At 35.1% G+C, this 27,212-nt stretch overlaps 1 protein-coding gene across 3 annotated transcripts in view; it reads left to right on the top strand.

The window, feature by feature from the left end:
• Nucleotides 1-27,212, top strand: part of LOC105511568 (chromosome unknown open reading frame, human C9orf84) — a 105,099-nt gene that overhangs the window by 65,472 nt on the left and 12,415 nt on the right. For all 3 annotated transcript variants that reach the window (XM_011941735.1, XM_011941730.1, XM_011941742.1), the window contains 11 exons: nucleotides 1,634-1,753; nucleotides 2,987-3,163; nucleotides 7,282-7,386; nucleotides 10,948-11,126; nucleotides 12,403-12,475; nucleotides 17,646-17,715; nucleotides 19,141-19,319; nucleotides 20,535-20,652; nucleotides 21,885-21,996; nucleotides 23,646-23,767; nucleotides 25,843-25,936. In XM_011941735.1, coding sequence (XP_011797125.1) covers nucleotides 1,634-1,753; nucleotides 2,987-3,163; nucleotides 7,282-7,386; nucleotides 10,948-11,126; nucleotides 12,403-12,475; nucleotides 17,646-17,715; nucleotides 19,141-19,319; nucleotides 20,535-20,652; nucleotides 21,885-21,996; nucleotides 23,646-23,767; nucleotides 25,843-25,936 — 1,349 coding nt within the window. The remainder of the gene's footprint in view (nucleotides 1-1,633; nucleotides 1,754-2,986; nucleotides 3,164-7,281; nucleotides 7,387-10,947; nucleotides 11,127-12,402; nucleotides 12,476-17,645; nucleotides 17,716-19,140; nucleotides 19,320-20,534; nucleotides 20,653-21,884; nucleotides 21,997-23,645; nucleotides 23,768-25,842; nucleotides 25,937-27,212) is intronic.

Genomic DNA, 27,212 nt, shown 5'->3' with positions numbered 1-27,212 from the left:
AATGGTTGCCCAGGAAGAATAGGAATTCTCCTTGGTTTTTCTATGTCATGACTCTTTCCTGGGCAGTGCCCCTGACCTCCCCCACCCTCCCTGGACCCAGTGGGGTATCCTATCCCAGTCCAGCATACCCTAGGACTGAGTGGGTAACTCTGTCTAATTCTGGTGTTTAGTTAGCAAGCTCATTTGACTCTAAAACTAAATTCTATTCCCCAACTTAGCCTTTAATAGTAATAGAGGTAATATTTTGGTGTGTATTTTACTTTTTGTCTTATTTTACAGTTAATTCAGGGGCAAGAAATATTATAAATTCTTAGACCCCCTCAAAAAGTTTAATAATTAATATTATTTGATCATATCTATTCTAATTGTTTATGGTTAATTGAAAGTATTACTTGAAAATAGCATTATTAATCTAGTTTAGAATATTGTCCATTATTATATTTTAACCATGTATTTAAAGATGTTAATGTGTTTCTGGAATTGTTTTGTAATCATATTACTGATGATAATACTACTATATGGTTAAAACAACTAGATTTTTATGTGTTTGTGTGTAAATCCTCTATAATACTTAGGAAAGAAGAAATCCTCTGTAATACCTAGGACAGAAAGAAAACTACCGTTTATTAAATACTTTGTGCCTGGCACTAAATTACATATTAGAGATAAATATGATGCTGTTGCTGACCTTGAGAAGCTCACAGTATAATAGAGCAGGTCAGATATGCAGATAGATCATTTGAATTCAATGTGGTGAGTACCAGTAAAGAAGTCTTCACAGAGTGCTAAAGAAAAAAAGGGAGGAGCCCTTTGCTGGCCTGGAAGTAGGGTGGGCAGTTGCATATGACTTTTTATAGAAGATACCTGAGACCTGCAGGGTATAGCAGTAAGACTAGGCCCAGGTCAGGCGTGGTAGCTCATGCCTGTAATCCCACCACTTTGGGTAGGCAGATCCCTTGAGCCCAGGAGTTTGAGACCAGCCTGGACAACACAGGGAGACCCTATCTCTATAATAATAACAATAATAAATTTTAAAAAAAATTATTCAGGATGGTGGTGCATGCCTGTGCTCCCAGCTACTTGGGAGGCTGAGGTGGGAGGATTGCTTGAGCCCAAGAGGTCAAGGCTGCAGTGAGCCCTGATCATACCAATGCACCCCAGCCTGGGCGACAGAGGGAGACCCTGTCTTAAAAAAAAAGAAAAGAAAAAGAATTGGCCTGGTTAAAAAAAGATGGAAATAGGGAAGGTTTGGGGCAGAGGAGAGGGTTAGTAGTAGAAGAAAAGGTATGTGGAGAGTCACAGAGAAATTAAGTAGAACGGTACATACCTTCTGTGTCATAAACTGCACTTGGTATTTAAAGCAGATATATTTATCCATATTTTACATATGAGGAAACTGAGTCAGAACTGAGCTCAAAATGCTGATCTGATATCAAAGTTTTTTTCCATTTTTACCATTCATCTTCCTACCAGCAGTGTTAGGTTCATTGATCTGAATAGTTGTTCACTTTAATACTGATGTATTTCAATGAAGAAATTTAACAACTGTGATCATATTTTTAAAAATTAAGGTAAAACAACATTAAGTTCCTCTTGAACAACAAAAATTTGTATTTTTTATTGGAATTTCAAGATAAAGAAGCATGTTCTTTGACACTTCAAGAAGAAAGTCCTATTGTTCATGTTAATAAAACCCTGGAGGAAATAAATCAGGAAAGGGGAACAGATAATGTCATTGAAATTCAAGCGTCAGGTATGTTATATGCTTTTAAAATGCATTCAGATTTGCTTAGTTTGAAAGCCCTTTCCTAGATAGCTAGGACATACCTCATTTTCCATGTCACTTTCTTCACTTGTTTCAGGTATTTCTTCATTCCACTCCTACTTTCAAGTTATATCCTGACCTAGAATGCCCTGTTCACTGCCCCTGCCTCTCCCCATTGCCTTACCCAAGCGACTCAGTGTTATTTCTTCTTTCATTTAAACTGCTGCTGCTTCCCTATATCAATCAGAACAATTGTACCTCCTTGGACTCTTCTGCCCAGTCTGGAAAATGAACTGCTAATCATGCTCTCTCTCTTCTCTTACCTGCTATCAGAGTGATGAAAATAAGTTACTATTGATTCCTATATTGATTTTTTTGTTATGCTATAAAGAAGAGTATTCTTTGACTCCTAAAGAACAGCCTGCTTAAGAACATCAGATTCATTATTAAAATCAATAAGGAAATATGACCCAGGTTCTCAAATATCTTTTCATTCTTTTGGTCTCTAGATGATTATGCAAATCTTTAAATAATGTTATTCTAGTGATAACTGGAAAAAATTTTTCATTGTTTGGCTTCAGATTGTATGCTAATAGTGGAGAATGGCAAAGAAAAAAATGCAGTTCTCTTTATATGGGTCTTTATATTTGCCATGTCAAGTTAATTATGGAATAAACCCTCTCTAATAAACCCTCTCTAATAAATAAAATAGGACGGGCACAGTGGCTCACACCTGTAATTCCAGCACTTTGGGAGGCCGAGGTGGGCGGATCATGAGGTCAAGAGATAGAGACCATCCTGGACAATATGATGAAACCCCGTCGCTACTAAAAATGCAAAAATTAGCTGGGCGTGGTGGTGCCTGCCTATAGTCCCAGCTACTCAGGAGGCTGAGGCAGGAGAATAGCTTGAACCTGGGAGGCGGAAGTTGCAGTGAGCCGAGATGGCGCCACTGCACTCCAGCCTGGTGACAGAGCAAGACTCTGTCTCAATAAATAAATAAATAATATAGCCATAAAATTATATAATTCCATGTTTGTTTTCATTAGTTTATTTAGAATAAATATCTTAAAATAAGTTTTTATACAATCTCATTATTTTTAACTCAGAAAATAATTCAGATAGAAGTTCAGATTTCCATGAAATAACATTTAATTGGTTTATCAAAATTAGCATACCATCTTTATTAAAACACTGCCATTAATGCTTTTATTTTTGCAGATAGCCAGTGCCAAGCATTTTGCCTCCTCGAAGCAGCAGCTTCTCCTATCTTAAAAAATCTTGTATCCTCCTGTACTCTCCCTACTGCTAAGTGGAAATTTGCCACTGTTATTTTTGACCAAACAAGGTTTCTCTTAAAGGAACAAGAAAAAGTAGTAAGTGATGCTGTTCACCAAGGTGAGTTCAAATAAAAGGCACGTTATTTAAAAAGATGTTTAGAAATTATTGTATCAAATTAGTACAAATTGGGTATAGAAGGTTCAGAAATTAGTCATAGATGATGGCATGACTGTAATTCAGCTTATGATACCCAGCCAAACCAATACTGGAGAATCAGCTAAGCAGAGAAAAAGGTAAGAAATAGCACCTGGCATTACTTCTTAGTGAAGCTCCTAATTGACATATATTACTTGACAGATTCCTATTGCAGAAACTAACTTTATTATTGCCAGCATATGAACCACTCAGTCTCCTCCCAAAAAAGGAGGTCAAAAACTAGATTAATTAAAGTCAATCCTAGACTTTTTATTTCTGCCAAGATGAAGTAACAGGGACTAGATTTACCCTCCTACCAGAAATAACAACAAAAAAGACAAAGACAAAATACATAAAACCAGTTTTTAAGACCCTGGACATCAGGTAATGAAGAACAGTGGTTCCTGACAGAGAGGAAATGAGTGAAATGAGCCCTACCATTACCCGAGCTACCTGTATTGAAAGAATTGCCAGGCCATGGTGTAGGGAGAGTTACCCGAGGCCGAGCCTGGTGGACAATTTAAGTTGAGGAGACAGGAGGTAAGAGTCCAGGGAGACCAAGACAGATAAGAGTTCAAAATAGAATGTTAGAGAGCAGAGAGCTTCACACAGAGAGTACAGAATTGTGCAGAGCCTCTCCCTCAAGTATTCAGCAGATGATTGATCAAAGAATATATGTGAGGTGGCCAGGCGCAGTGACTCATGCCTGTAATCCCAGCACTTTGGGAGGCCGAGGCAGGTGGATCATCTGAGGTCAGGAGTTCGAGACCAGCCTGGCCAACATGGTGAAACCCCGTCTCTACTAAAAATACAATAATTAGCCTGGTGTGGTGGCGGGCACCTATAATCCTGGCTACTTGGAAGGCTGAGGCAGGAGAATCGCTTGAACCTGGGAGGCAGAGGTTGCAATGAGCTGAGGTCACGCCACTGCATTCCAGCCTGGGCGACAGAGTGAGACTCCATCTCAAAACAAAAACAAAAACAAACAAACAAAGAATATATGTGAGGAAACTACCTGGAGTTGGAGAAACAAACCATCTGAAAGGACTAGAGGGACTACTATGTTGCATTCACATAGGGCAGGAATAATGGCTGTTCCCACCAGCTAGACTAGAAAAACTCATAATTCATAGAGGATTAAGGAGAGTACTCAGAAAAATCTTGCCTCAGTAGTGGGGGATAATTATCCCTAGACTTAGCACTGCTCTGAACCTGCCTAACAAATCACAAAGCAACACCCCAAGGATCAAGCTACTTCCAAGGAACTTAGCTGCATCCCATCATAAAGCACAAGAGGATTGATACGAATACAAGATTACCCAACAAGGTAACAGTCATAATGTCTGGCATCCAATAAGATCATGAAGTATACAAAGAGGCAGGAAAGTACAACCCATAATGAGAATAATAAATCAAAACAAACCCAGAATCAACAAAGACATTAGAATGACCAGAAAAGGACACTGAAACTTCTTATTACTGTTTTCTGTATGCTTGAAAAGTTAAAGACTTTTAAAAAGACCTAGATCAAACTTCTAGAGATTAAACTACAATGCATGAGATGAAAAATATAGTGGACGCAATTAATGGCAGATTAAATATTGCAGAAGAAAAAATTAGTTAACTTGAAAGCATAGCGATAGAAATAGTCACTCTGCAAAAACTGTAAAGCATGAAAGAACGAAAAAGAAAAGAGCATCAGTAGTCTGTGGAACAACTTAAAGCAGCCTAACATACTGTAATTAGCATTCTCAAAAGAGAGGAGAAAAGAGAGTAAATGGAAAAAATATTTGAAGAAATAATGACTGAAATCTTTCTAAACATAATGAAAACTATAAATCCACAGATGCAAACATCTCAATGAACACTTAATACAATTTGAGACACAAAGAAGGTTCACATAATCAAATTACTCAAAACCAATAATAAAAAGAGAACTGTAGGAGGAACCAGAGGAAAAAAACACATGCCACATGCAGGGAACAAAGATAAGGGTGACATGAGAGTTTTTGACATAAATAATATAAATGAAAAGACAATGAGTAACATTTTGAAAATTCTGAAAGCAAAAAACATCAACTTAGTTTTCTATATTAGACAAAATGAGGACTTCTCTTGGAGCTCTTTCTGTCCACATGGTGGTAATCACTTGTGGGCCTTGGGCTGCTTTAGTGTAGGCCAGTAAATACCAGAAGCAGAAAAAATAGGAAACTCACCACTTGTTTGGTGGCATTTTGAAATCTGATCTCCTTCCCCAGTCCACTTGTTACCATTTACCTTTCAGAGTTTTCAGATAGCTATTTCATGTATTCTGTTTGTGTTTATAGTTGTATTCAATGGAAGAGATAGGGTGAAGTGTACTTACTCCATCTTACCTGGAATCTACTTAATTTATTTTTAAAGTCTGTTTTCTGAATTCATTAAACTTAGATGTCCTATATAGTTTTTAAAGGTTAACTATCTTTTACAAATGAAAAGAAAGTTGAATCTAATCTTATTCCATATAGAGTGCCCAGTCTTTGAGGGGAGCAACATTTTAGTCACCAAAACCTTGAGGTCACAGTAGTATTACTTAGATAGAATACCTGATCTGAAAGGAAGGTGTTAATCCATAGTTTACTACTTGAAATACCTGAGCCACAGAAAGGCATCAAGATCAACACTTTGTGGAGCTGGCATTCTGGCAATGATTCTACTGGATAGAAAAGAACAATTGTCAGCAAACTGGCCTTTATGAAAGAAGACAAGACTTACATAAAATAAAAACTCATCTTCTGGGTATAGTTTCAGTCCTGTAATTCTCGGGTTTTAAATTAGCTGAATATGGGTTGAGCTTCTAAAGGCTTTGAACATCATTGAGCAGAGTGATGATTATTATAAAATACACAGCATATGTATGTATGAAGTATAATGGAAGACAAAAAAGGGACATGGTTTTGGCTATCCAATTGGAACAATATTGCATTAATCCCAAGCAAGTGAATAGTTGTTATATTTAATATTCTTTCATTGGCCCTGGAATTGACATAAAACTAAGCCTACAAGTAATGACTAAGTAAACCTAGATTAAAAGAAGTCAGACCATTTCCCAAACTAGTTTCCTAGTCTGTACTCCATTCTCCAAACATTTTTGCATTTCCAGTTCCCCAAATATGTTTTCTCTGCCTTATTCTCATCTCTTGCAGGTCATGATTGACTTGTTCCCACAAGTCCTTCTAGGGGCTGAATATACTACCCATAATTGGCTTTCCTGTTGCCTCTTAATTCCCTACTACATATTTGCCTTGATCGTCATTGAATAGATCATCAATTTGCAAACATTTTAGCAGAATTCTTTGTTCAAATAAATATTTCATGAGATCCCAATACATGAAAAAGAAAAGTAGAGCTTCTCTGGTTAAATTGGGGCAGGGAGTCTAGAATCCCATCTTCTTGGTCTCACTTTTATATGCAAAAAAATCCAATCTATCATCCAAAAAGCTCTGGAACTAAATGGAACACAAGTAGGCAATTAGCCTGTCCCTGTGAGTTTATCTTTTGTTTGAGTTATAACTTTAAATGAATATTCCTAGGTGTCTACCTCCATTTCAAGGTATTTCTTCATGTTATGATCCTCTACTTTTATCTTAACTAGTTGGCAAGTTATGAATCTATTTTTATTCTTGCTTCATATCTGGGAATCGTTGACTCTTTTTCCCAATAGGAGTAGAAATAACTGAATATTCTTTGGAAGCAACAAGGCATGAATTCTCAGGTTAGCTGCGTTTAAATGACAGCTCTACCATTTACTCACTAACTGACCTTGGACAGTTACTTAACCTCATTAATACTATTTCCTTTTTCATAAAATTTGGATCATAATAAACTTATCTGATAGGATTATTGTTATGGATTCAATGAAATAGGCAACTTATATACAGCCTGGCATATAGTAAGCACTCAATAATAAATGTTAGCTCCCATTATTAGGCAGATTCTGATACATATTCTAAAACTATAATATATAGTCTATGTTTTAAAATATATTTTTGCTTACTTAGGTACAATTGATGAAAGAGAAATGACTTTCAAGCATGCCGCTCTCTTACATCTTCTGGTAACAGTTAGAGATGTCCTTTTAACATGCAGCTTGGACACAGCATTGGGTTAGTGGGGAATATTTTATTTCCCCTTTTCTTCCTATTAAATATTTCATCTGAAATAACTTACTTTTCTGAAAAAGATGCACCTTATAAGAAATGATGTAGCCTTCTTTTGTATTATACTAAGCATTACATACATTTTGAAATAATTCTAATGAGATATATACATTTTATTCTGCTTGTATTCATTAAAAGAAATTGTCCTTAACACTATCATCACCTAGAAAAATAGGTTTAGGATTCTCTAATCTAGCAGATTTCATTGTATAATCATTATCATGCATGACTTTTTAATGTGAGATTTGACATTTTGCCATAAACATTTTGGGTCCTTATTGCATGTTTGTGGCTTTGAATCTTTGCTATGTAAAATATAACTATAAGGAGTAAGATGTTTTGTAATTTCTTTTTTAGTCATGTCTATATTAGCATATGAATTACTTGGGTAATAAAAATCAAACTATTTTGAACATATTGTAAATTTCTAAGATTTTGGAATTTTTTTATAACCTATCAAAATTAAAATGTCTGTCTTACTACATTACTGCTTTAGGCCCCTTATTGAAGGACTATTTAGACTTTTTTTTTTTTTTTTGAGAGAGAGTTTTGCTTTGTTACCCAGGTAGGTGTGCAGAGGTGTGATCTCACTGCAACCTGTAACCTCTGCCTCCTGGGTTCAAGCCATTCTCCTGCCTCAGCCCCCTAAGAAGCTGGAATTACAGGCGCCTGCCACCACACCTAGTTCATTTTGTATTTTTAGTAGAGACAGGGTTTCACCACGTTGGCCAGGCTGGTCTCGAACTCCTGACCTCAGGTGATCCACCTGCCTTGGCTTCCCAAAGGGCTGAGATTACAAGCGTGAGCCACCACACCCGGCCTAGACTTGTTTAATAATGGTATGTTTATGGAATTAGGTTTTATAATTTAGAGTTCCTAGAACCTATTTCAAACATAAAATAAAAATAAATTTCCTCTGATCTAAGACCCAGACATTTTGTCTTATTTATGATCCAGACATAAATATTATTTTTCTAATCCAAGGTTTGGTAACTATTGAGCAGCAGTGAATCGTAAATGTACTCCATCTAAAGAAGTGGGATCTCAGATATTCTAGATTCTGAAATTCTGTTTTAATATCATGAGTAGTAACCAATCTCACTGTTTGTAGAGCTAGCAATCTTTTATAGAAGCTGAGAAGCACAATGAAGTCAGGTGACTAAATAAAAGGGCATGTGACACTACATGCTTATGCTTGTTTCAGGTACTGTAAAGTAGGGTTGTTAATCCCCAATCCTTACTTGTCTGAGGATGGCGATAAGACAACCTGGTCCAGTATTAACACTCAAGTGGTTTAACTGAGGGAAAAAAAGAATAGCACCGTGTTGGGCTTTCTAAAGGTAGCTGTAGTTTAGTAATAATATTTGGCCAAGTGCATAATCTAACCAAGTACAGTATGCTCAATACTTACCAAAGCCTTGGATTAAATAAATAATATTTATGGGCTGGGCACCATGACTCAGGCCTGTAATCCCAGCACTTTGAGAGACTGAGGTGGGCGGATCACCTGAGGTCGGGAGTTCAGACCAGCCTGGCCAACATGGTGAAACCCTCCTTCTACTAAAAATACAAAAATTAGCCTGGTGTGATGGTGCGCACCTGTAGTCCCAGCTACGCCGGAGGCTGAGGCAGGAGAATCACTTGAACCCACCAGGCGGAGGTTGCAGTGAGCCAAGATCATGCCATTGCACTCCAGCCTGGGCAAAAAGAATGAAACTCCGTCTCAAAAAAAAAAGAAAAAGAAAAGAAAAGAAAGAAAGAAAAGAAAAGAAATAATATTTATGGAGGTTGGCTTAAACAATATTTATCTTTAAGTAGTGTAGTCTATAATTTACCCTAGTTAAGTGAGACCACTGAGAGCTTTATACTTGGACTGAATTCTTTCTGTTCCTCTAAGAAATGCATTTACTAAATCATACTTTGGCATTACTATTTATCTACCTTAAGGAATACTATAAAAGTAAGATTCTTGTTGGAAAACTAACTTCTTAATCTCCAGGTATCAAGCCATATGAATAATCTAGTTGCTTTGGACATTTTTAGTAGAGGGCTTTCTCATTCTTCTATACCTCTTGAAAGCCAAGATCAAGTGAGGTTGTCCTTTCTCTCTGTATAATGGCAGAGGAAAAAAAAAAATCCATGGAGGTCTGGCTGCCTGCCCTGCCCACTCCCAGAATTCTGTGTTTTCTCCTAGCTTCCAGTTTGCTCCCTCTCCCAACCTGGCAAGGTAGTGAGTTTTAGGTTCAAATAATAGAGTTTCTCTTCTGGGCTTTAACCCAGAAATAAATTCAGTGTTTATTATGGAATGTGATAAGTATTACAACAGAGATATATGGTAGTGGCACAAAGGATGGAAACTACTATCCTTAAGATGAATATGTTTAAAAAAAAATAGGTAGAAGTTTGCCAAGTAGATACAGTATAAAAGAGTATTCTAGGCAGAATTAAGAGCCCAGAGGAATGGACCAGTGGAAATGTTGCCAACAGTTCCATGCGGTTAGATTGAAGAGGACAAGGTAGAGGGCAAACAGGAGCTAAGCCTGGAGAAATAAGAAAAGACCAAATCACGGAGAGCCCTTTAAGCTACACAAAAGAATTTCAGGGATGCTACTGGATTACATTTATTTTTCAAAAGGTTAATTCTGATGGCAATATGGAGAATCAGGGGGAGGTCTGAAGATGAGGAGGCAGAAAGAACATAAGTCAGTCTCTAAGTTGCCTATCAGTCTAGCAATTTTAATATAAAAATAGAATTAATATGCACACATACGTAAAACTTGTACATACACATTAAATTTTTAAAATTTATTATTTCATTTGTTACCCAAATATTCATTAAATACCTGATCTATGTAAGTTACCATGCCAGGTGCTCTAGTGCAGTAATTCACAAAATTCTGTGCAGCAGAATCACATGGAGAGAAATCATTAGGACACAATCTAGAGGTACTGAATATGAATCTTCCAGGATGAATCTATGTTTAAAAATGCCCTTAGTGAGCCTGAATTAGGCACTGCTGTTTTAGCAGCCATATGAATTAAATATGTACAAATACCCCATGTTCTACCCTGAAAGAGCTTATAGGCTAAGTGATATACATAAATAAGCAGATATCAAGTACAAAAGTTGTACAGATAAAATGCCAAGAAAATTCCACTTAAGTAGCCTTTCAACAGGACTTCCATGTAAATATAGATCCTGGAATTTAGGAAGAGTGCAATAGCATTCAACAAGACAGGAGGCAGGATAGGTTCTATATTCAGAAAGTATGTAGCATATATTAATGTGTATATATATAGCTTAAAAAGAGATATGTAGTACATACTTTTAAGCTTCACTCAGTTTTAAAGTTTTTATTAGTCAGTATCTTTGATCAAAATCAGAAAACAATTAAAGGAAATTTTAACTGTCTCTGCTTTGACTCATTTTCTTTCAGCCTTTTTTACTGTGGAGTTTCTTAAAAAACAAAGACCTAGACAATTTTTTTTCTAATTTTGCTTCAATAGGATATTTGTCAAAGGCAAAAGATATCTACAACAGCATTTTAGGGCCCCATTTGGGTGACATTTGGAGACAGCTGGAAATTGTACAGTTTATTAGGGGGAAAAAGCCTGAAATCAACTACAAGATACAAGAATTGCAATGTCAGATACTAAATTGGATGCAAAGTCAACAGCAAATTAAGGTTAAGTATTGGAATAAAGCAGGTAAAATAATCAGTTTAAGTAAGAATTGGATGTAAGATACATTTTTGCATTTAACTTTAAAATTATGAAGTAGTCTATACTACTTAGTCCCTTGATGGTTTAGTCCTTGAATAAGGTAACAGAACAGAATCAGAACCGTAGAAAGGATGATTTGCATCATTATTCATGTCTCAAATTTAAAAATACTTTACCAGTGTGGGCAATATAGTGAGACCTTGTCTCTATAAAAATTTTTTAAATTAGCCAGGTGTGGTGGTGTGCACCTATAGTTCTACCTATTAGGGAGACTGAGGTTGGAGGATCTCTTGAGCCCAGGAGGTTGAGGCTGCAGTGAGCCATGATTGTTCCACTGCACTCCAGCCTGGGAAAAAGAGCCAGACCCTGTCTCTAAATAAATAAATAAACAAACTTTAGTTTTTTTATGCATGGTTTTCCTATGGATTGGTTCTCCAATTGTCAGAAATTTTGTCTGGTACTTATATAAGTCCATGAACATATACATAATAATATAACTCAATGATTTATTTTAAAATACCAAGCCAGAATCTCATATGATTCCACCAAAACAAACATTTAGTTTTATGCCTTGGATTACATTCACAATTATTTGCCTACCCTACATCAAGCATATAAAGATTGCATTAATGAAGTTTTAACAGAAAATGCTTTTTAAAATCTTGTCAAGCAGAAAAGCATTTCAAATGGTTTACACTAAAAATCCAGATACAAATTTATGTGGCCTTTTTCTGATTTTTCGCTGTGTGCCTATTTCTTAACCACAACTTTATAGTTTCTTGGGTAATAACTTTCTTAAGTCATTAAAATAATTTAATCTAAGTGAGAAATTTGAAATTGAAACTGATTTGCTCTCCCCACCTCTCCCCCACAAAGCTGTAATGGTAAGTGGGAAAATATAGAGGTAGATCACTGGTTTTCTCCAATAAATTTAAACGTGTGAGTTGAATTTAACACTAACAGAGACAAGTTATGTATTGATAGTCACATATGTGGAGATACTTGAAGAATGCTAAGAATGTCCTACCCCAAAATATTTTCTTCACTGATATTTGATCTTAACAGAATATATTCGTTGTGTTTAAGTATTGACATCTTTTACAACAGAAATATCTGCTTTGTAATCTTATTGTCATTAGTTTCATAGGACCAATTAAAGTGTGTTATGTTTGTCACTGTATTAAAACTGTGAAAAAGAATAATCATTCACACATATATGAAATTTTTATTTTTGACTAGGTACTGATTATAATAAGAATGGACTCAGATGGTGAAAAACATTTACTCATTCAAATTCTTAACAAAATAGAAGGTAGGCAGTTTTAAATTATGCTTCATTTGATAACAAATGCTTGAACTTATAAAAATGTATTGATCTAACCAGCTTTTAAAATTAAGACATAATTAACATAGTATAAAATTCACCCTTTGAAAGTGTATAACTCATTGGGATCTAACCAGCTTTTAAATCAATCTGGACTATAAGTCTGCAGTATAAATATACTACAAGGTGTTTATATGTATTTGTTATTACTAATAATTGACACCTTTTATTGATTGCCTACTAATTGCTAAATAATATTAGCTACTTACAACTCTATGAATAGGTTTTATTAACTCAGTTTTACAAATAAAGAACTAAAGTTCATGCTAAAGGTGATGCAGGTTGCCAAATCTCACAGGTAGTTAGGGAATCAGGACTTGAAACTAAGACTCTCGTTTTAGTATCATTCTTTCTTCAACTCTCAGTTCTTCAGTTATCTTGTCTGTTTTCCTCACTTATTACACTTTTCTACCCACTACTGCTCCTTCTGTCAACCCTTTCCACTTTGTGCTGTAGAATCTATTGCTTGTTATGCAAACTCTTCTCATTCTTCATCTCCTTTGTCTTAACTGAAGCCCAACTTTCTCCATGATTCTACTTCCTCTCATATAAAAGCTAATCATTTTCTCTACATATATGTGCCTCATAGAGATGAGAAAGCCATTTCTTGCTTTCCATTATCACTTTCAAAACATTATGCCTCCACCTTTTGAGGCTGTGCCATATTGCCATACCATTCTCTACCACTCATCATCTCCTAACCACCTGGTCATTTCCCATCATCCATGGACAATTGTGTACCTAGCTCATGGTATTCTTTACACTTCTAGTCCTGTGATTATTCTAGGTGTTTTTAATGTTCCTAATGTGAATGATTCATTCAACACCCTGGCCTTATAGTTTCATTGGCCTCCACAACAAAAATTATATTCATCTTCAGTTCCTTGGCTATGCCATGGAACTTGTGATAATGCATAACTGTCCTACCTCTGAACTTTAAATTCTGATATATTGCTCTTTGTCTATACCTATAGCTCTTTCATGACCTTCAACATCTTAGAGATCTATAATCCACCAGCTACTTTTTAAATTTCATCTCCTTTTCTTTCCAGACTCAGTGATTTGACCCATCACTTTAATCAGTCTCATGCTTCTATTGTACTTTTCATTTAAACCTCAATCCTGAATCAATCAATTCATTTAACTTCTCTATTCCTACACCTGAGATGCTGAGCATTATTGGAGAGAATCACACAGCCATATAGATTGGTACTACTACAGACTCATGCCCTCTAAATTTACCTGGGCTCTTAAGACGTCTTAACGATCTTTTTATATATTCTTAGTTCTACTCCTATTTTCCGAATGACTATACCAAAAACCCCTACTATGTTAACTCATCCTTTCATTTTTTGGAAGGGAATTGTGCCTTCTAATTTTCATTAATCATGTAAGTATCCTCCTCAGTTTCCTTCCCTACCATTGTTGTAGAAAAACCAGGCTCTTGTCACATGACCAGAAAAGATTAGACTCGCAGACACTTTGAAGGGTGAGGAGCAGAATTTATTGGGTGAAAAGGAAAAAACTCAGCAAAGTGAGAGGAATTCCTGTGAACAGGCACCCATCTCACAGAGTGAATCCCAGGTTACCACACAGGAACAGGAGAGGACAGGATCCTCCCTCCTGCAAACAGCAGGAATCTCCCAAGGCCTCATCTCATCTTCCCAGCGCGCAGGTGGGCATTATTCAGAAAGAATTAGTCATGAAAGGTTGGGCTTCATCCAGGACCAGCAGTCTGGTTTTTCAGCCTTCAGGCTGTTTTAAGCTTTAAGGAGGGGTTTCGCCAGGGGACCATTGGCTGCCTCCTGTCTCTATCACCATTTACAGACTTGCCTGCATTTCTCTCTGTTCTTTATCCTTTCCTCTTTTCTCTATAGAAATGAACCACCCTTTGAAGACCAGTCTTTCACTTGTGCTGTGGATACCATCTCCTCCTGCAGTCTCAAATACTTTGTTCCATCAGTTACTTCCTAGTCCAACCTTTCTCTCTAATGACTGTTTTCCTTAATGTTTAAGTCCTTCAGTCTTAAAAATAAAATAATATACCACTGTCAACCTATGTCACCGTTTGGTTACCATTTCTCTTCCCTCTATAAGCTGCATCTTTTGCCATCTTCATCTCCTAAAATAGTTCTTTACTCTTACCTTTCCAAATTATTTATCATGCTGTTTCATATCTCTATGCCTTTATACCTCCTGTTCCTGCTATAAGAGTACTCTTCCCCCTTCGTTAGGAAGTTAACTGCTACACATTTTTAAAAAGTTAATTAAAACATTTGTTCAGGAAGGCTTGATTTCAATGCTTTTCCTCTGTGCTCTCAGGCCATTATGTGCATACTTCTAAGGCACCACTTCCCATCCCAGGCTATAAGGGTGTTATCACCCTTAGAAATGATCTTCTTATCTGTTTTCCTCGCTAAAATGTCTGCTTTTGGGGGATTCAGATCATACCCTAATTTATATTCCTATCACTCAGGAAAATGCCCACAACATAGAAGGCACTCGATAAAAGTTTATTGAACAAATGAATGTGCCAATTAGTGCCTCTCTATATACCTAGTACACACTAAAACTGGTGAAAAAGATTGAACTCAAATATACAAGTATAGCAACATAGATCTGCTCATCAGTGCAGGAAGTAAAGTTAACTAATATTTTAAATTATAGTAATGTGAGAATGGAAAGGTCTTTCAAGCAGAGTCTTATAAGGTGCTATTTCTTGACAACGTTATCATGTATCCAGAGTCCAGATTTGTAAACTTGGATCTTACTATTTCATTCAGTTTTCCAGTCCTGGGAAGATGAGTTTGTATCCACCAAATTCATAAAATCCTTACTAGTACCAAAACGTTAGAGCAATAGTTAACAATTATGGGGCTGAGACTACCACAGTTGTCTGTAATCAGGGTAATTGGAAACATTTTTTAAAAAATCAAGAAAGTGCTGAGCAATATTTGCACTATAAAAGAGACTTGGATAACCAAAGGATGTTTTTGTGAAGAATCTGAGGAAATATGCCTGCTCCACAGCGAAGAATATTTAAACCTACTTAGTGGGACACCTTCTCCTTTGATGTTACTGAAGATACACTGACAGATTTGTTTTTTCAGTTTTAGTTTTTGTGGGTACATAGTAGGTGTATAAATTTATGGGGTATATGAGATGTTTTGATACAAGCATGCAATGTGAAATAAGCCCATGATGGAGAATGGGGTATCCATCCCCTCAAGCATTTATCCTTTGAGTTACAGACAACTCAGTTACACTCTTTATTTTTAAATGTACAATTAAGTTATCACTGACTACAGTCAACTTTATTGACAGATTATCACTCTGTGTCGCATATCTAGGTTTCATGCTGAATACTGCTGTCTCTTTTGGCATCCGGTATTATGTAATCGCTGAGCTTGTTATCTTCATTTCAACAATATCTACTGACACAAAACTTTTGAATCTATAAACTGGAAGATGTTTTTACTCTTTTTCAGGATGGCAGTTATCCTCAGTTTCTGGAGGCGAGGACTTTTCTGCCTAGTGTTAGAAAGTAAAAATGTAGTTCTGTTTTTCTGTGTATTTGTAAGATCTAGTACTGCACTCATTAAGTAATTAATCTGCTTTGGGATCATAACTAATACAATCATTTAAGCAGATTAGGTTTGTTTGTTTTTTTGTATTTTGTTTTTTTTTTTTTGAGTTTCACTCTTGTTGCCCAGGCTGGAGTACAATGGCGTGATCTCAGCTCACGGCAACCTCTGCCTCCCAGGTTCAAGCCATTCTCCAGCCTCACCCTCCCGAATAGCTGGAATTACCGATCTGCACCACCATGCCCAGCTAATTTTGTATTTTTTTTTAGTAGAGGCAGGGTTTCACCATGTTAGCCAGGCTGGTCTCGAACTCCTGACCTCAGGTGATCCACCCGCCTCAGCCACTCAAAGTGCTAGGATTACAGGCGTGAGCCACTGCCCCCCGCCAGATTAGGTTTTAAATAGAAGAATCACCTTATGAATTATAAAAGAGAAATAGTACTCACTTCTTATCACTACTAGAACTATTGTCATGTCAAGTAAAGTTATATGAAATTATTAACCATTACTCTCATTATTATTATATCATACCTTTGTCAACTTTATGGTTGAAAAAATACACTAATAGAGTATATAATTTATTTGAACTGGAATTAGCTATTCTTGAATCAATTATGTCTACCAAAAATAAATTGTGTGGATAAGTACAGAATATTTTGAAATTTATTATATTTTATTTAAACATTAGTAAAATAAGAAATTTAAAGTATGAGAAGCAAGAGTGAATCTAAGAAACAGTTCCCAATAAGTCTTCTGCTTCTAAATACTCAGTAGAAAGAGAATAAAGGCATTCCTATTACATTGAAATACAGTCTCTTATTTAGTTATGTACTTAAATTTTTGGCTAAAGAACAAAGATAAAATCTACCATGATATTTAGCAAAACAAAGTTAACTGCACAGGATTGGTGAGTGTTTAATTTGCTTACTTTAAAATTAAGTTTTTGTGGGGTGTGGTTGGCTCATGCCTGTAATCCCAGAACTTTGGGAGGCTGAGGCGGGGGTTCACTTGAGGTCAGGAGTTTCAGACCAGCCTGATCAACATGGTAAAACCCTGTCTCTACTAAAAATACAAAAATTAGCTAGGCATGGTGGCAGGCACTTGTCATCCCTGCTACTCGGGAGGCTGAGGCAGGACAATTCCTTCAACCCAGGAGGCGGAGATTGCAGTGAGCCAAGATCACATCACTGAACTCCAGCCTGGGCAACAAAGCAAGACTCCATCTTAAAAAAAATAAAATTAAAAATTAAAAAAATAAGTTTTTAATCCTTGTTACTATTTTATATAATAAATTTAGAATTTCCATGTTCTATGTATACACACAAGAGAAATATTGGTTATGGTTCAAACTTTCTGATATGCTAAACTTAGAAAAATAATCTAGCAAATTGTATTTTAAGCAGTTTTGTTATTCACAGATTTTTAACTCATTCTTATGGTAGTGAAATATATGACACACCAAAAATATGTACCTGAACAAGACAATGAAAAAAAGCATTCTTTTTTTCCAACAGGTCTAACACTGACTGTCCTTCATTCAAAACAAAGAAAAGATTTTCTGGAATCTGAAGGTGTTTTAAAGGGGTAAAAATTCATTCCTTCATCTATGAGGAACAAACATACCAGTTTCACAGGAAAAGCAAAATCTTCCTAGAAGTTAACTTTAAAAATTTATGGGCCGGGCGCAGTGGCTCAAGCCTGTAATCCCAGCACTTTGGGAGGCCGAGACGGGCGGATCACGAAGTCAGGAGATCGAGACCATCCTGGCTAACATGGTGAAACCCCGTCTCTACTAAAAAAATACAAAAAAAACTAGCCGGGCGAGGTGGTGGGCGCCTGTAGTCCCAGCTACTCGGGAGGCTGAGGCAGGAGAATGGCGTAAACCCGGGAGGCGGAGCTTGCAGTGAGCTGAGATCTGGCCACTACACTCCGGCCCGGGCGACAGAGCGAGACTCCGTCTCAAAAAAAAAAAAAAAAATTTTAACAAAATCTGAAATTAAGCAATGCCTTTACCCTCTTCCTGAAAAATGCTTTACGTAGGGCACTTTAATTCTGATCATTGTCCTGTGTATTGTATGTTATTAGTGTCCAGAAATTTAATTCAATCTTATGTTAATATCTCCAAATAAAAATAATAATATTGTTATTGTAGTACAGAAGTGCCTATTTAGAGTATATTTGTACCAGTTTCTTTGCTCAGCATTGTCTTTTACATCTTCTTTCTTCAGGGTTCTCCTTCTTCCTGAAGTATATCCTTTAGAAATTATTTCAGTGAGGGCCTGCTAATAATAAATCAAGTGTTGAATTGTGTAAAACTCTTTATTTTGCCTCATTTTACATAGAAATTATTTTTTTCAAATATTGGGATCCAAATAATAAAAAACATGTAAATCAAATAGAAGCCCATAAAAACTGGACATAGATACTTTTTAACTTCTAGAGTGCTCTAGATAGAAAGCAGCAATAGAGAATTTTAATTATAGTAGGTGGTATGTTTTATGAGATTTGAAAATGTTTATGAGCTTTTAGGAGATAAGAAAGCTAAATTTATGATATTTAAGTGTCCATCTTTTTTTTTGTTGTTAAATCACTTATGAAGCCCATTAAGAAAAAAAAATCCCATTTTAAAGTTGCCAGATAATATCCTATTACATAGATTATCTAATATTAAGACCTTATATTTGTAAGAAAATGAGACTGATTTTTCATGCTGATTTCTGTTATTGATAGTACTCAGGTAATAAAATCAGGCTATCTCCCATGTGAGGATATGAAATGGGCTACAGGTTTTTATATCCTGGTATAAAATATATATGATCATTAAGAAGAAAAATATAAAGAAATTAACACAATTGAAGAGCAAATCAACAGAAAATGCACCAGTGCCTTTCTAAGATGAGGCATAGATTAGAGAAGGATGGAACAGCCAGAAAACAGTCATCTTTTAATAGTCCAAGCAAATAATAACACAAGTATAATGCCATTTTCTTGGCTTTCTTTTGTCTTTAGTACAAGTTCCTGTGTAGTTGTACATAATCAGTATATTGGAGCAGATTTCCCCTGGAGTAATTTCACATTTGTAGTGGAATACAATTATGTGGAAGACTCTTGTTGGACTAAACACTGCAAAGATTTGAATATTCCTTACATGGCCTTTAAAGTGATTCTTCCGGACACAGTTTTTAAAAGTAAGAATATAAACAAAATCCTTTTTCTTTTTTGCTTTATTAGAATGAAAATTTTCTATTTTCTGTTTATGATATATGGATAAAAATAAGCTGTGACATTGGAAGCCTTGAGTTCAACCTCTAACCCCACCACTATCTGTGTGACCTGGGGTAGTCCTTTAACGGTCTCTTACCTCGTAGTCCTCATTTGTAAAGTAAGCTTTACTAATTATATGTTTTCATTCCTTTATCTAACTTCTAAATTTTACTTATAATAGCACAATTTTATTACATTTATATCCAATCTTCATCTGATGGCTTTTATGCAATAGTATTTTTTATTGATTTTTAGGGGACAATTGTGTAATAGTATGCTAACTGATTCAGAAAATTGTAATATGCAAAACAAATTATCTACAAATACTTAGAAAAAAGTCTAAACCACTTCACATGTCACTTTATTTCTTTGTATTTGTCAGTAATACCTCATATGACTAAGGCTGTGAATTCTCAGATCCATAAATCTGATACATTTCTGAGTATAAAACACACTCAGTGTGAGAGTGCACCTGTCTCAGTACTTGCCATCAATTATTTTCTATTCACCTCAAATATGAGTGGGAAGTCTAAATAGATTCTGAGACATTCCAACTCAATTCTAAAAATATGGTCACCATAATGGTTTCTTTGGAATTGATCTTGTGTAACTATTCTTTTATAAATTAACTGTGTATGTCTTTTAACCATGTATCTATTGAGGTATTTATTCTTTTCTTATTGATCTGTAAAATGTTTTCCCTATGGGTTATTGCACATAATTTAAAATCTTTATGTAAATCAGTATATATTTATACAGCACATGTCCAATATATACTTAAGTGAATAAAGCAAGTTTCAACATTTCAGGTAGAGAATGACTCTAATTTTTCTTTCTTTATTGAAGTGAGTGTACATGTGTGAGTATAAGCAAGAAAATATATTGAAAAAAGTCTGGAAATATATGCAAAACTCTGTTTTTAGTGTATAGTGGTATTAGTAAACTCTATTAACTTATTTCTAGGTAGGATAACATGGTTTTTATTTTCTTCTTCAAGCCTGTTTTTATTCTGTTTCTGATTTTTTATGCTGAATATTATTTTTATATTACTCCTACTTATCCTCATGTTTAGTAAAAAAAGAGAAAGAGCTGGGAGATGAGAATAAAAGAGAAATATTTATAAATTTTCTCTTATTTAGGAAGCACCTTGTTGGATAGATTTGGAGGTTTTCTTTTAGAAATTCAGATTCCATATGTGTTTTTTGCATCTGAAGGACTTCTTAATACTCCAGACATACTTCAGCTGCTAGAATCCAAGTAAGTTATTGATTTCACAATTTTAACAAAATATGTATGTATGTATGTGTGTGTGTGTGTGTGTATATATTCTGATAGGCTAAATATTATTGCTGTATATGTGGCTCCATGTGTCTATGATTCAAGTCTGGAATTATATCACAAAAGAATAGTTTTCCAGAGAGTTTATATCAATGTATATTTATTTCCCTATACTACACCGTCATAATTATATAATATTTTTGGTAATATTTATCAATTTTATGGACAAAAATAATATTTGTTGTTTAAATTCATGTTTTACTTGCATTTCTTTTGTTACCAGCAAATATGAACATTTTATATGCTTTTTTCTGTGAATTATATGTTCATGTCTTGAGTCATTGATAATATTGAGAATGAGTATTGTTTAGGGAACTTTACTGCCTGGGAAACAGGACTGTGAAGTTCTAAATGAATTCTCAAGGTTTTAAATCTTTAGATCTAAGGTCCTACCAACATGAGACGTTATCAAATCGTGAAACACTTTATCATAACACACAAGTTGTCACAGGCATGTTGGACCTTGGGCTCCATATCAAGGAAGGATAATTGTACTGTTACCTTAGTTAAAATGCAGATGTATGTTCCATGCTTTTGTTTTTATATATTAAGGCTGTGGAGAATTCACAGAAAACTATGAGCTTATAAAAGGTAGTTAAGAGCATGATGGCATGTACCTGTAGTACCAGCCACTTAGGAGGCTGAGGTGGGAGGTTCGATTGAACCCAGGAATTCAAGGCTACAGTTAGCCATGATAGTACCACTGTACTCCAGGCTGGGCAACAGAGCTGTCTCTAAAAATAATAACAATATATAGTAATAAAATAAAAAGTGCTTAAAATGTAAGTCATTTTTAAGGAATAAAAAAAGGAAATTCTGATAAATGCAGAATATTTTAGTCCCATAATGTTTTGATTTCATGAATTATTATTTAAAGAGCTAGAAAAAACTGGTCAAAACATTTGTAATAGTGTTATGTGCAGTAACATTTAGCACAATGCCTAAGGCAACACACATCTCAGCTGATTTGTTTTATATACTGAATAAATCGTAACTTTATGCTTCAAATTTTATAAAGTAGAACAAATTGACATGTAAAAGAAAAAGCATAGAAATCCAAATAACTTAACATGTAGGAGGACACTACAACTTTTCTTAAATAATTTTATTAGCATTTCATTTTTTTCACTCAAGAATATTGTATTTTACAGCTATAACATCTCACTAGTAGAGAGAGAATGCAGTGAGTCATTGAAACTCTTCGGAAGTTCAGAGCGTTATGTAGTGGTAACAGTTGATGAACACACTGCCATAATTTTGCAGGTAAAACTAGGTAGAAAAAATATAAACTAAAATAGATTAAAATATATAGCTATGTAATTTGTTATTATCTTTTCTGTAGGAAGCTTAACTATAATCTATTAGTGATTTCTTCTAAATTTTGCAAATGGGCCACAAGTGCTAAAATCATCACTGTGGAAAATGACTATAATCAAACTTCTCTGATGCCTTATGGCTTTTTAACATACTTTAAGAAGATAGGGCAAATAAAGAATATTTAATATTGTGTATTAACCTATTTTAAGTGTATTTATAGAATAATTATAGTACTGAAAGCTTTAAAAAAGCAATTTCTAGCCACTTTATTTATTACAAAGAGATAATATATTAATTGATGATTGATAATATTGAATTTCCAATCATTCATTGCATTTCCAGTGTAAACAGGAGTTATCTCTAAGTAAGCTAGTTTTTAGAGAGAGAATTTCTCTTCAAAAATTCATATAGTTTGGAATTTTCTATGTATAAATTCTTGGGTGAATCTCCCTGATACATTTGCTTGATTGGAGAACCAATTGAAAAGAAATTAATTTATTGGGGTGGGAGTGGGAGCAGAAACCAGGTTTGATGGTATGCAATATAAATATTGCAATATATTAATGGCCAATATGTGTTTTGATAAGCAAATGTTATAGGAATTATATGATGGAAAAACACAACTCTATTAGAGATTTTTAAGAGATACTGCGTCTTGTATATTTAAAGTTCTTAAATAATATTTTTCTGTTTGGCAAAACTGTTTGTTTTTAGAGATAGGGTCTCACACCATTGCCCAGCCTGGAGTGCAATGACACGATCATAGTTCACTGCATCCTCGAACTCCTGGGCTAAAGTGATCCTCCTATCTCAGCCTCCCAAGTAGCTGGGACTACAGGCATGCTCCACCGCACCCAGCTAATTTTTTAATTTTTTGTAGGGACAGCGTTGTGCTATGTTGCCCAGGGTAGTCTTGAACTCTTGGCTTCAAGTGATCCTCTCACTTCAGCCTCCCAAAATGCTGGGATTATAAGCATGAGCTACCGTGCCTGGCTGGCAAAACTGTTGTAGTCCAGTTATATAACTTATTGTTAGAGGAAGGTCATTTTTTGAATTCCTTAATCTATCAAAAATTACTTATGTTGAAGGAAAAGGAGATTCCATACCATTAGGTAGAGATTCTCAGAAAGTCCATTAACTGCTCCTTTCTCATCTCCCCTGAATAACCATGCAGTGTACATTATCTCATAGGTTTTAAACATATTTTCTGTTGCCTTTGGAGTGACCAGATCCTAGTCCACAAAGGACTTGCATCCACAAAGGACTAGGATCTGGTTATTCCAAAGGCAATAGAAAATTGGACTAGCCTATGGAGTGCCAAACTAGGGGCACTCCATAGGCTACTTTCTTCATAACTGGGACCTTGGGAGATTCAGGAGTCTTCCTTGCTGACGCTGTCATTAGGTGTTTTATGTCTACTGTAGCTTTTCTCCTACTACTTCCTGCATGATTTTAATTTTTCCATGAAATGGGGGCTCATACCCATGCCTCTTTTCAACTTATTTGTATGTCATAAATTCTTAAAATATGATAACATAATTTCATAATAACTGTTCAACCTAATGAATTTTTACATTTTCTTTATTTTCTGATAGGATCTAGAAGAACTGAATTATGAGAAAGCATCAGACAATATCATTATGAGGCTGATGGCATTATCATTACAGTACAGATATTGTTGGATAATTTTATATACCAAAGAAACACTAAATTCAGAGTAGGTAAACATTTCTTCATCCAAAGTTATGTTTGTATTTCTTAAGCCTAAGTCCTCTTATTTGAATGGAAATAGCTATGCAATTTTCTGTGTGCTCATCTAGTTTGCTTTAAGTCAAGGATTCTCAAGTTGGAGGTATGATCACAGGAAAACAAATTTGAATTTTGGAGATGATATATTTCCTTGGACATTCTATGAAAGCCATCCTACCCTCGCCTATCTCACTAAGAATTGCTACTTTAAGTATTTTATTATTTTGTAATTCTGGACTTGTCTGATTTCTGTCTAACTACTGTACTAAATTTTTTGTATACACTTGTTATCAGGTTGGTATAAGTTCGAATATAAGAGTCTAAATACTTTGGTTTTTATTCCTCCTTTTACTAACAAATAATCTCTAGCAAGTGATTTAGCCTGGTTTTACCCTTCTACCAGAACTGAAAAATAATAATTCCGGTCTAAAAACTTCATTTTGAAGAATAATAAAGGGTGTAAAGCATTTTAAGCTTTGAACTTTCTTGTAAAGCATTTTGAGCTTTATCTGGAACTTGGAAGTGTTCTTAGTAAATAACTGATTTGGAAATTTTTAAAAGTTGTTTTAGATTACTATCTACCTATAGTTCTAGTAGTGCAATTGAGGTACAAGGGAGAATAAAAGGAGATTCAAACTTATTTTTACCCAGATTTTCATGAAAATAATTATGTAATACTCTGAGATAGTTTTATATTCAAGATGTAAACAGTGAATAAATATTCACAATCATATATTATAAAATATAACAATTTTCAGACCTCTAGATATCTCAGATTCATATTTTTGGAGAATGAGAACATTTAGGAAGTATCTTAATCAACTGACCAAATTAGGAAAACTGAAAATACAACAGAAATTGTTTGAATTACGTTAGTGTTCATGCCATTAATTCTTTTTTGAGTGAGAGTGTCAGGGGTCCCTGAGACCATTCTGAGGTTTGATGGTTTGCTACGAGGACTCACAGAACTCAGTATATAGCTGTATTCATGGCTATAATTTATTACAGTGCAAGGTTACAATACAAAGGCCTATAATGCAAAGTCAGCAAAGGAAAAAAGCTCATGGGGCAAAGTCCAGAGGAAACTAGGAGGAAGCTTCTAAGAGTCCTCTCCTAGTAGAGTCATACAAGATGTGCTTAACTTCCTCAGCAACAAACTGTTATAACCCTTGTAAAATTTTCTCTACCAGCCCAGCTCATTAGAGACACAATGCCCAGGGTTTTTTTTAAGGGCTGGTCAAGTAGGCACCCTCTGCCTGGCACTTAATCAAAGTTCTAGACTCTAAGAAGAAAAGCAGATGTTTAACAGAAACTACATTGTTTGTCAACAGTTTAGGCACAGTGTTCTTATCAGCTTCTCATATGTAAAGAGCTAATCTGAGAAAGAATTCAAAACAGGAAAGAAGAGCCAAGAAATAAAGAGAGCCAATATCTTGATGGTATTGTTTGAGTCCCAGGATCCAACAATGGCTTCCCCTGGACTTCTTCGTAATATAAGCTAGTAATTTCCTCTTTGTTGCTTAGGGTACATAAAGTGGGTAAAGGTAGTAGAAATATCTACCCACAGTTCAGCACTTACATCTGACCTGCTTAGTAACCACAGAAGGAAAAGAGAAAGATGCATTTTCTAACAGTTTAGGGAACTCTGGGAGGATTCCATGTATCCTGGTTCTGGTCATGTGTCTATGTCTGAACCTGTTACTTTGACCGGGGGGATGGAGTATTCTAGTTGGCTAGGCTTTGATCATAAAGCTATCCCTGGAGTCAGTAAAGGGATGGGTTAAGTTTGTCCCACAACACACACCTCCCCTAACACACGTACCCTTAGCATCCCCTAGATTTGACAGTATTATTAAAGAATGGAGATGGAGATGTTTTTTCAAGAGTACAGAGTGGAAAAACACACACACAAATTTGCCACATTGGTGTTGTCTTAGCTAGGTTATTTTAAAAATATTATGAAATATGGAAAATAAAATTAATTTTTAATAAATATAATCTAATATCAAATGAATAGAAATATCATAATATAATTCTTTGTAGGTATCCGCTTACAGAAAAGACACTTCATCACCTAGCACTGATTTATGCAGCTTTGGTTTCATTTAGGCTAAACTCTGAAGAACTGGATGTAAAGGTATTCTTTTCCTATGTATTTCTTCATAAGTATTTTTTATAAACCAAAATTATACTCAAATTTAAGTGCCCAATGAGAAAAAAGTGTTAAGCAAATGAGTTAAAAACTGTTTAAAAGCTAAATAAAGAATAGTTTTCAAATTAATAAATATTTTATCATTATTCTATTCTAAAAGGCTTTAGTTTAATGAATTTAAAATCATATTTCATCTCTTTATTACTACTCACATGTTTTCTAAACATAGCAGGATATGAATAAAAATAAATATCCCTTGATTAAAAATGTTCCTTATGAAAGATGTACTAAGCTTGTATCTACTGTAAATGGAACTCTTAAGACATATACTAGAGGTAATATATTGGTGATCTCTAATCATTCTCCTTCCTTGGTCCCCTTTTTCCGTGTCCCGCTCTGAAATTTAGACATTTGTCCAAGTTCAGGGCTCAGCACTGTTCCATTATCACATTACATTCTCTTCTTTATGAACTTAGAGATTCCCACAGATTTTGCTTTCATTTCTGAGTATAATTCTTAAATTTTTCTTGACATTTCTTAAGGTCTGCACCTGTATTCTAGCAGACTACTGGGAATCTCCACGTGAATATCCAACAAGTACTTCAAACTCTACATGTCCAAAACACAGCTTCTCATTCTCCCACAAGCTTAGTTTATGGCATCATTATTGCAATTTAATTAGTAGCTAAATCTTCTTTTTAACTCTGCAGTGTCTCTAGAATATGTCTCTCCTTCTACTTCTGCTATTTCCCTAAATTCAGGTCTTCATCACCTCACAGTTGGATTTTTAAAGTAGCTTCCTAACTAATATCCCTTTTCTACTCTTTCCCCACTTCAATCCATCACATATAGACACCAATTACATTTCCGAAATACAGTTGTGAATATTTCACTCACTAGACTATAAGCTTCTTAAAGGTAAGGAAACATGTTTATTCATTTTTTTTATTCCTGGAACCTAGCACAATGCCAGGTACATAGTAGTCTCTTGATAAAAATTTGCTATTGATTTGAATTTCTTGCTCAAAGACTGTCCATAGCTTCCTACTTAAATCAACATAAAGTTCAAACTCAGCTGGATTCAAACTCTTCCACAATGTGGCCCTTAGCGATTCCTTCTTTAACATTATTGTACTCACCATTTACTGAATATGCCTCCATACTGTGACCTCTCAGCCTTTGCACAAACATGTCATTCTGGCCTGCCTTCCCCCAGGAATATTATTGCCCCATTCTCTTACCACTAACTGTCAGAGTTCTA

Source organism: Colobus angolensis, unplaced genomic scaffold (genome assembly GCF_000951035.1).
Source record: "Colobus angolensis palliatus isolate OR3802 unplaced genomic scaffold, Cang.pa_1.0 Scaffold103, whole genome shotgun sequence".
NCBI lineage: Eukaryota > Metazoa > Chordata > Mammalia > Primates > Cercopithecidae > Colobus > Colobus angolensis.
This window is presented reverse-complemented; position numbering and strand designations above follow the sequence as displayed.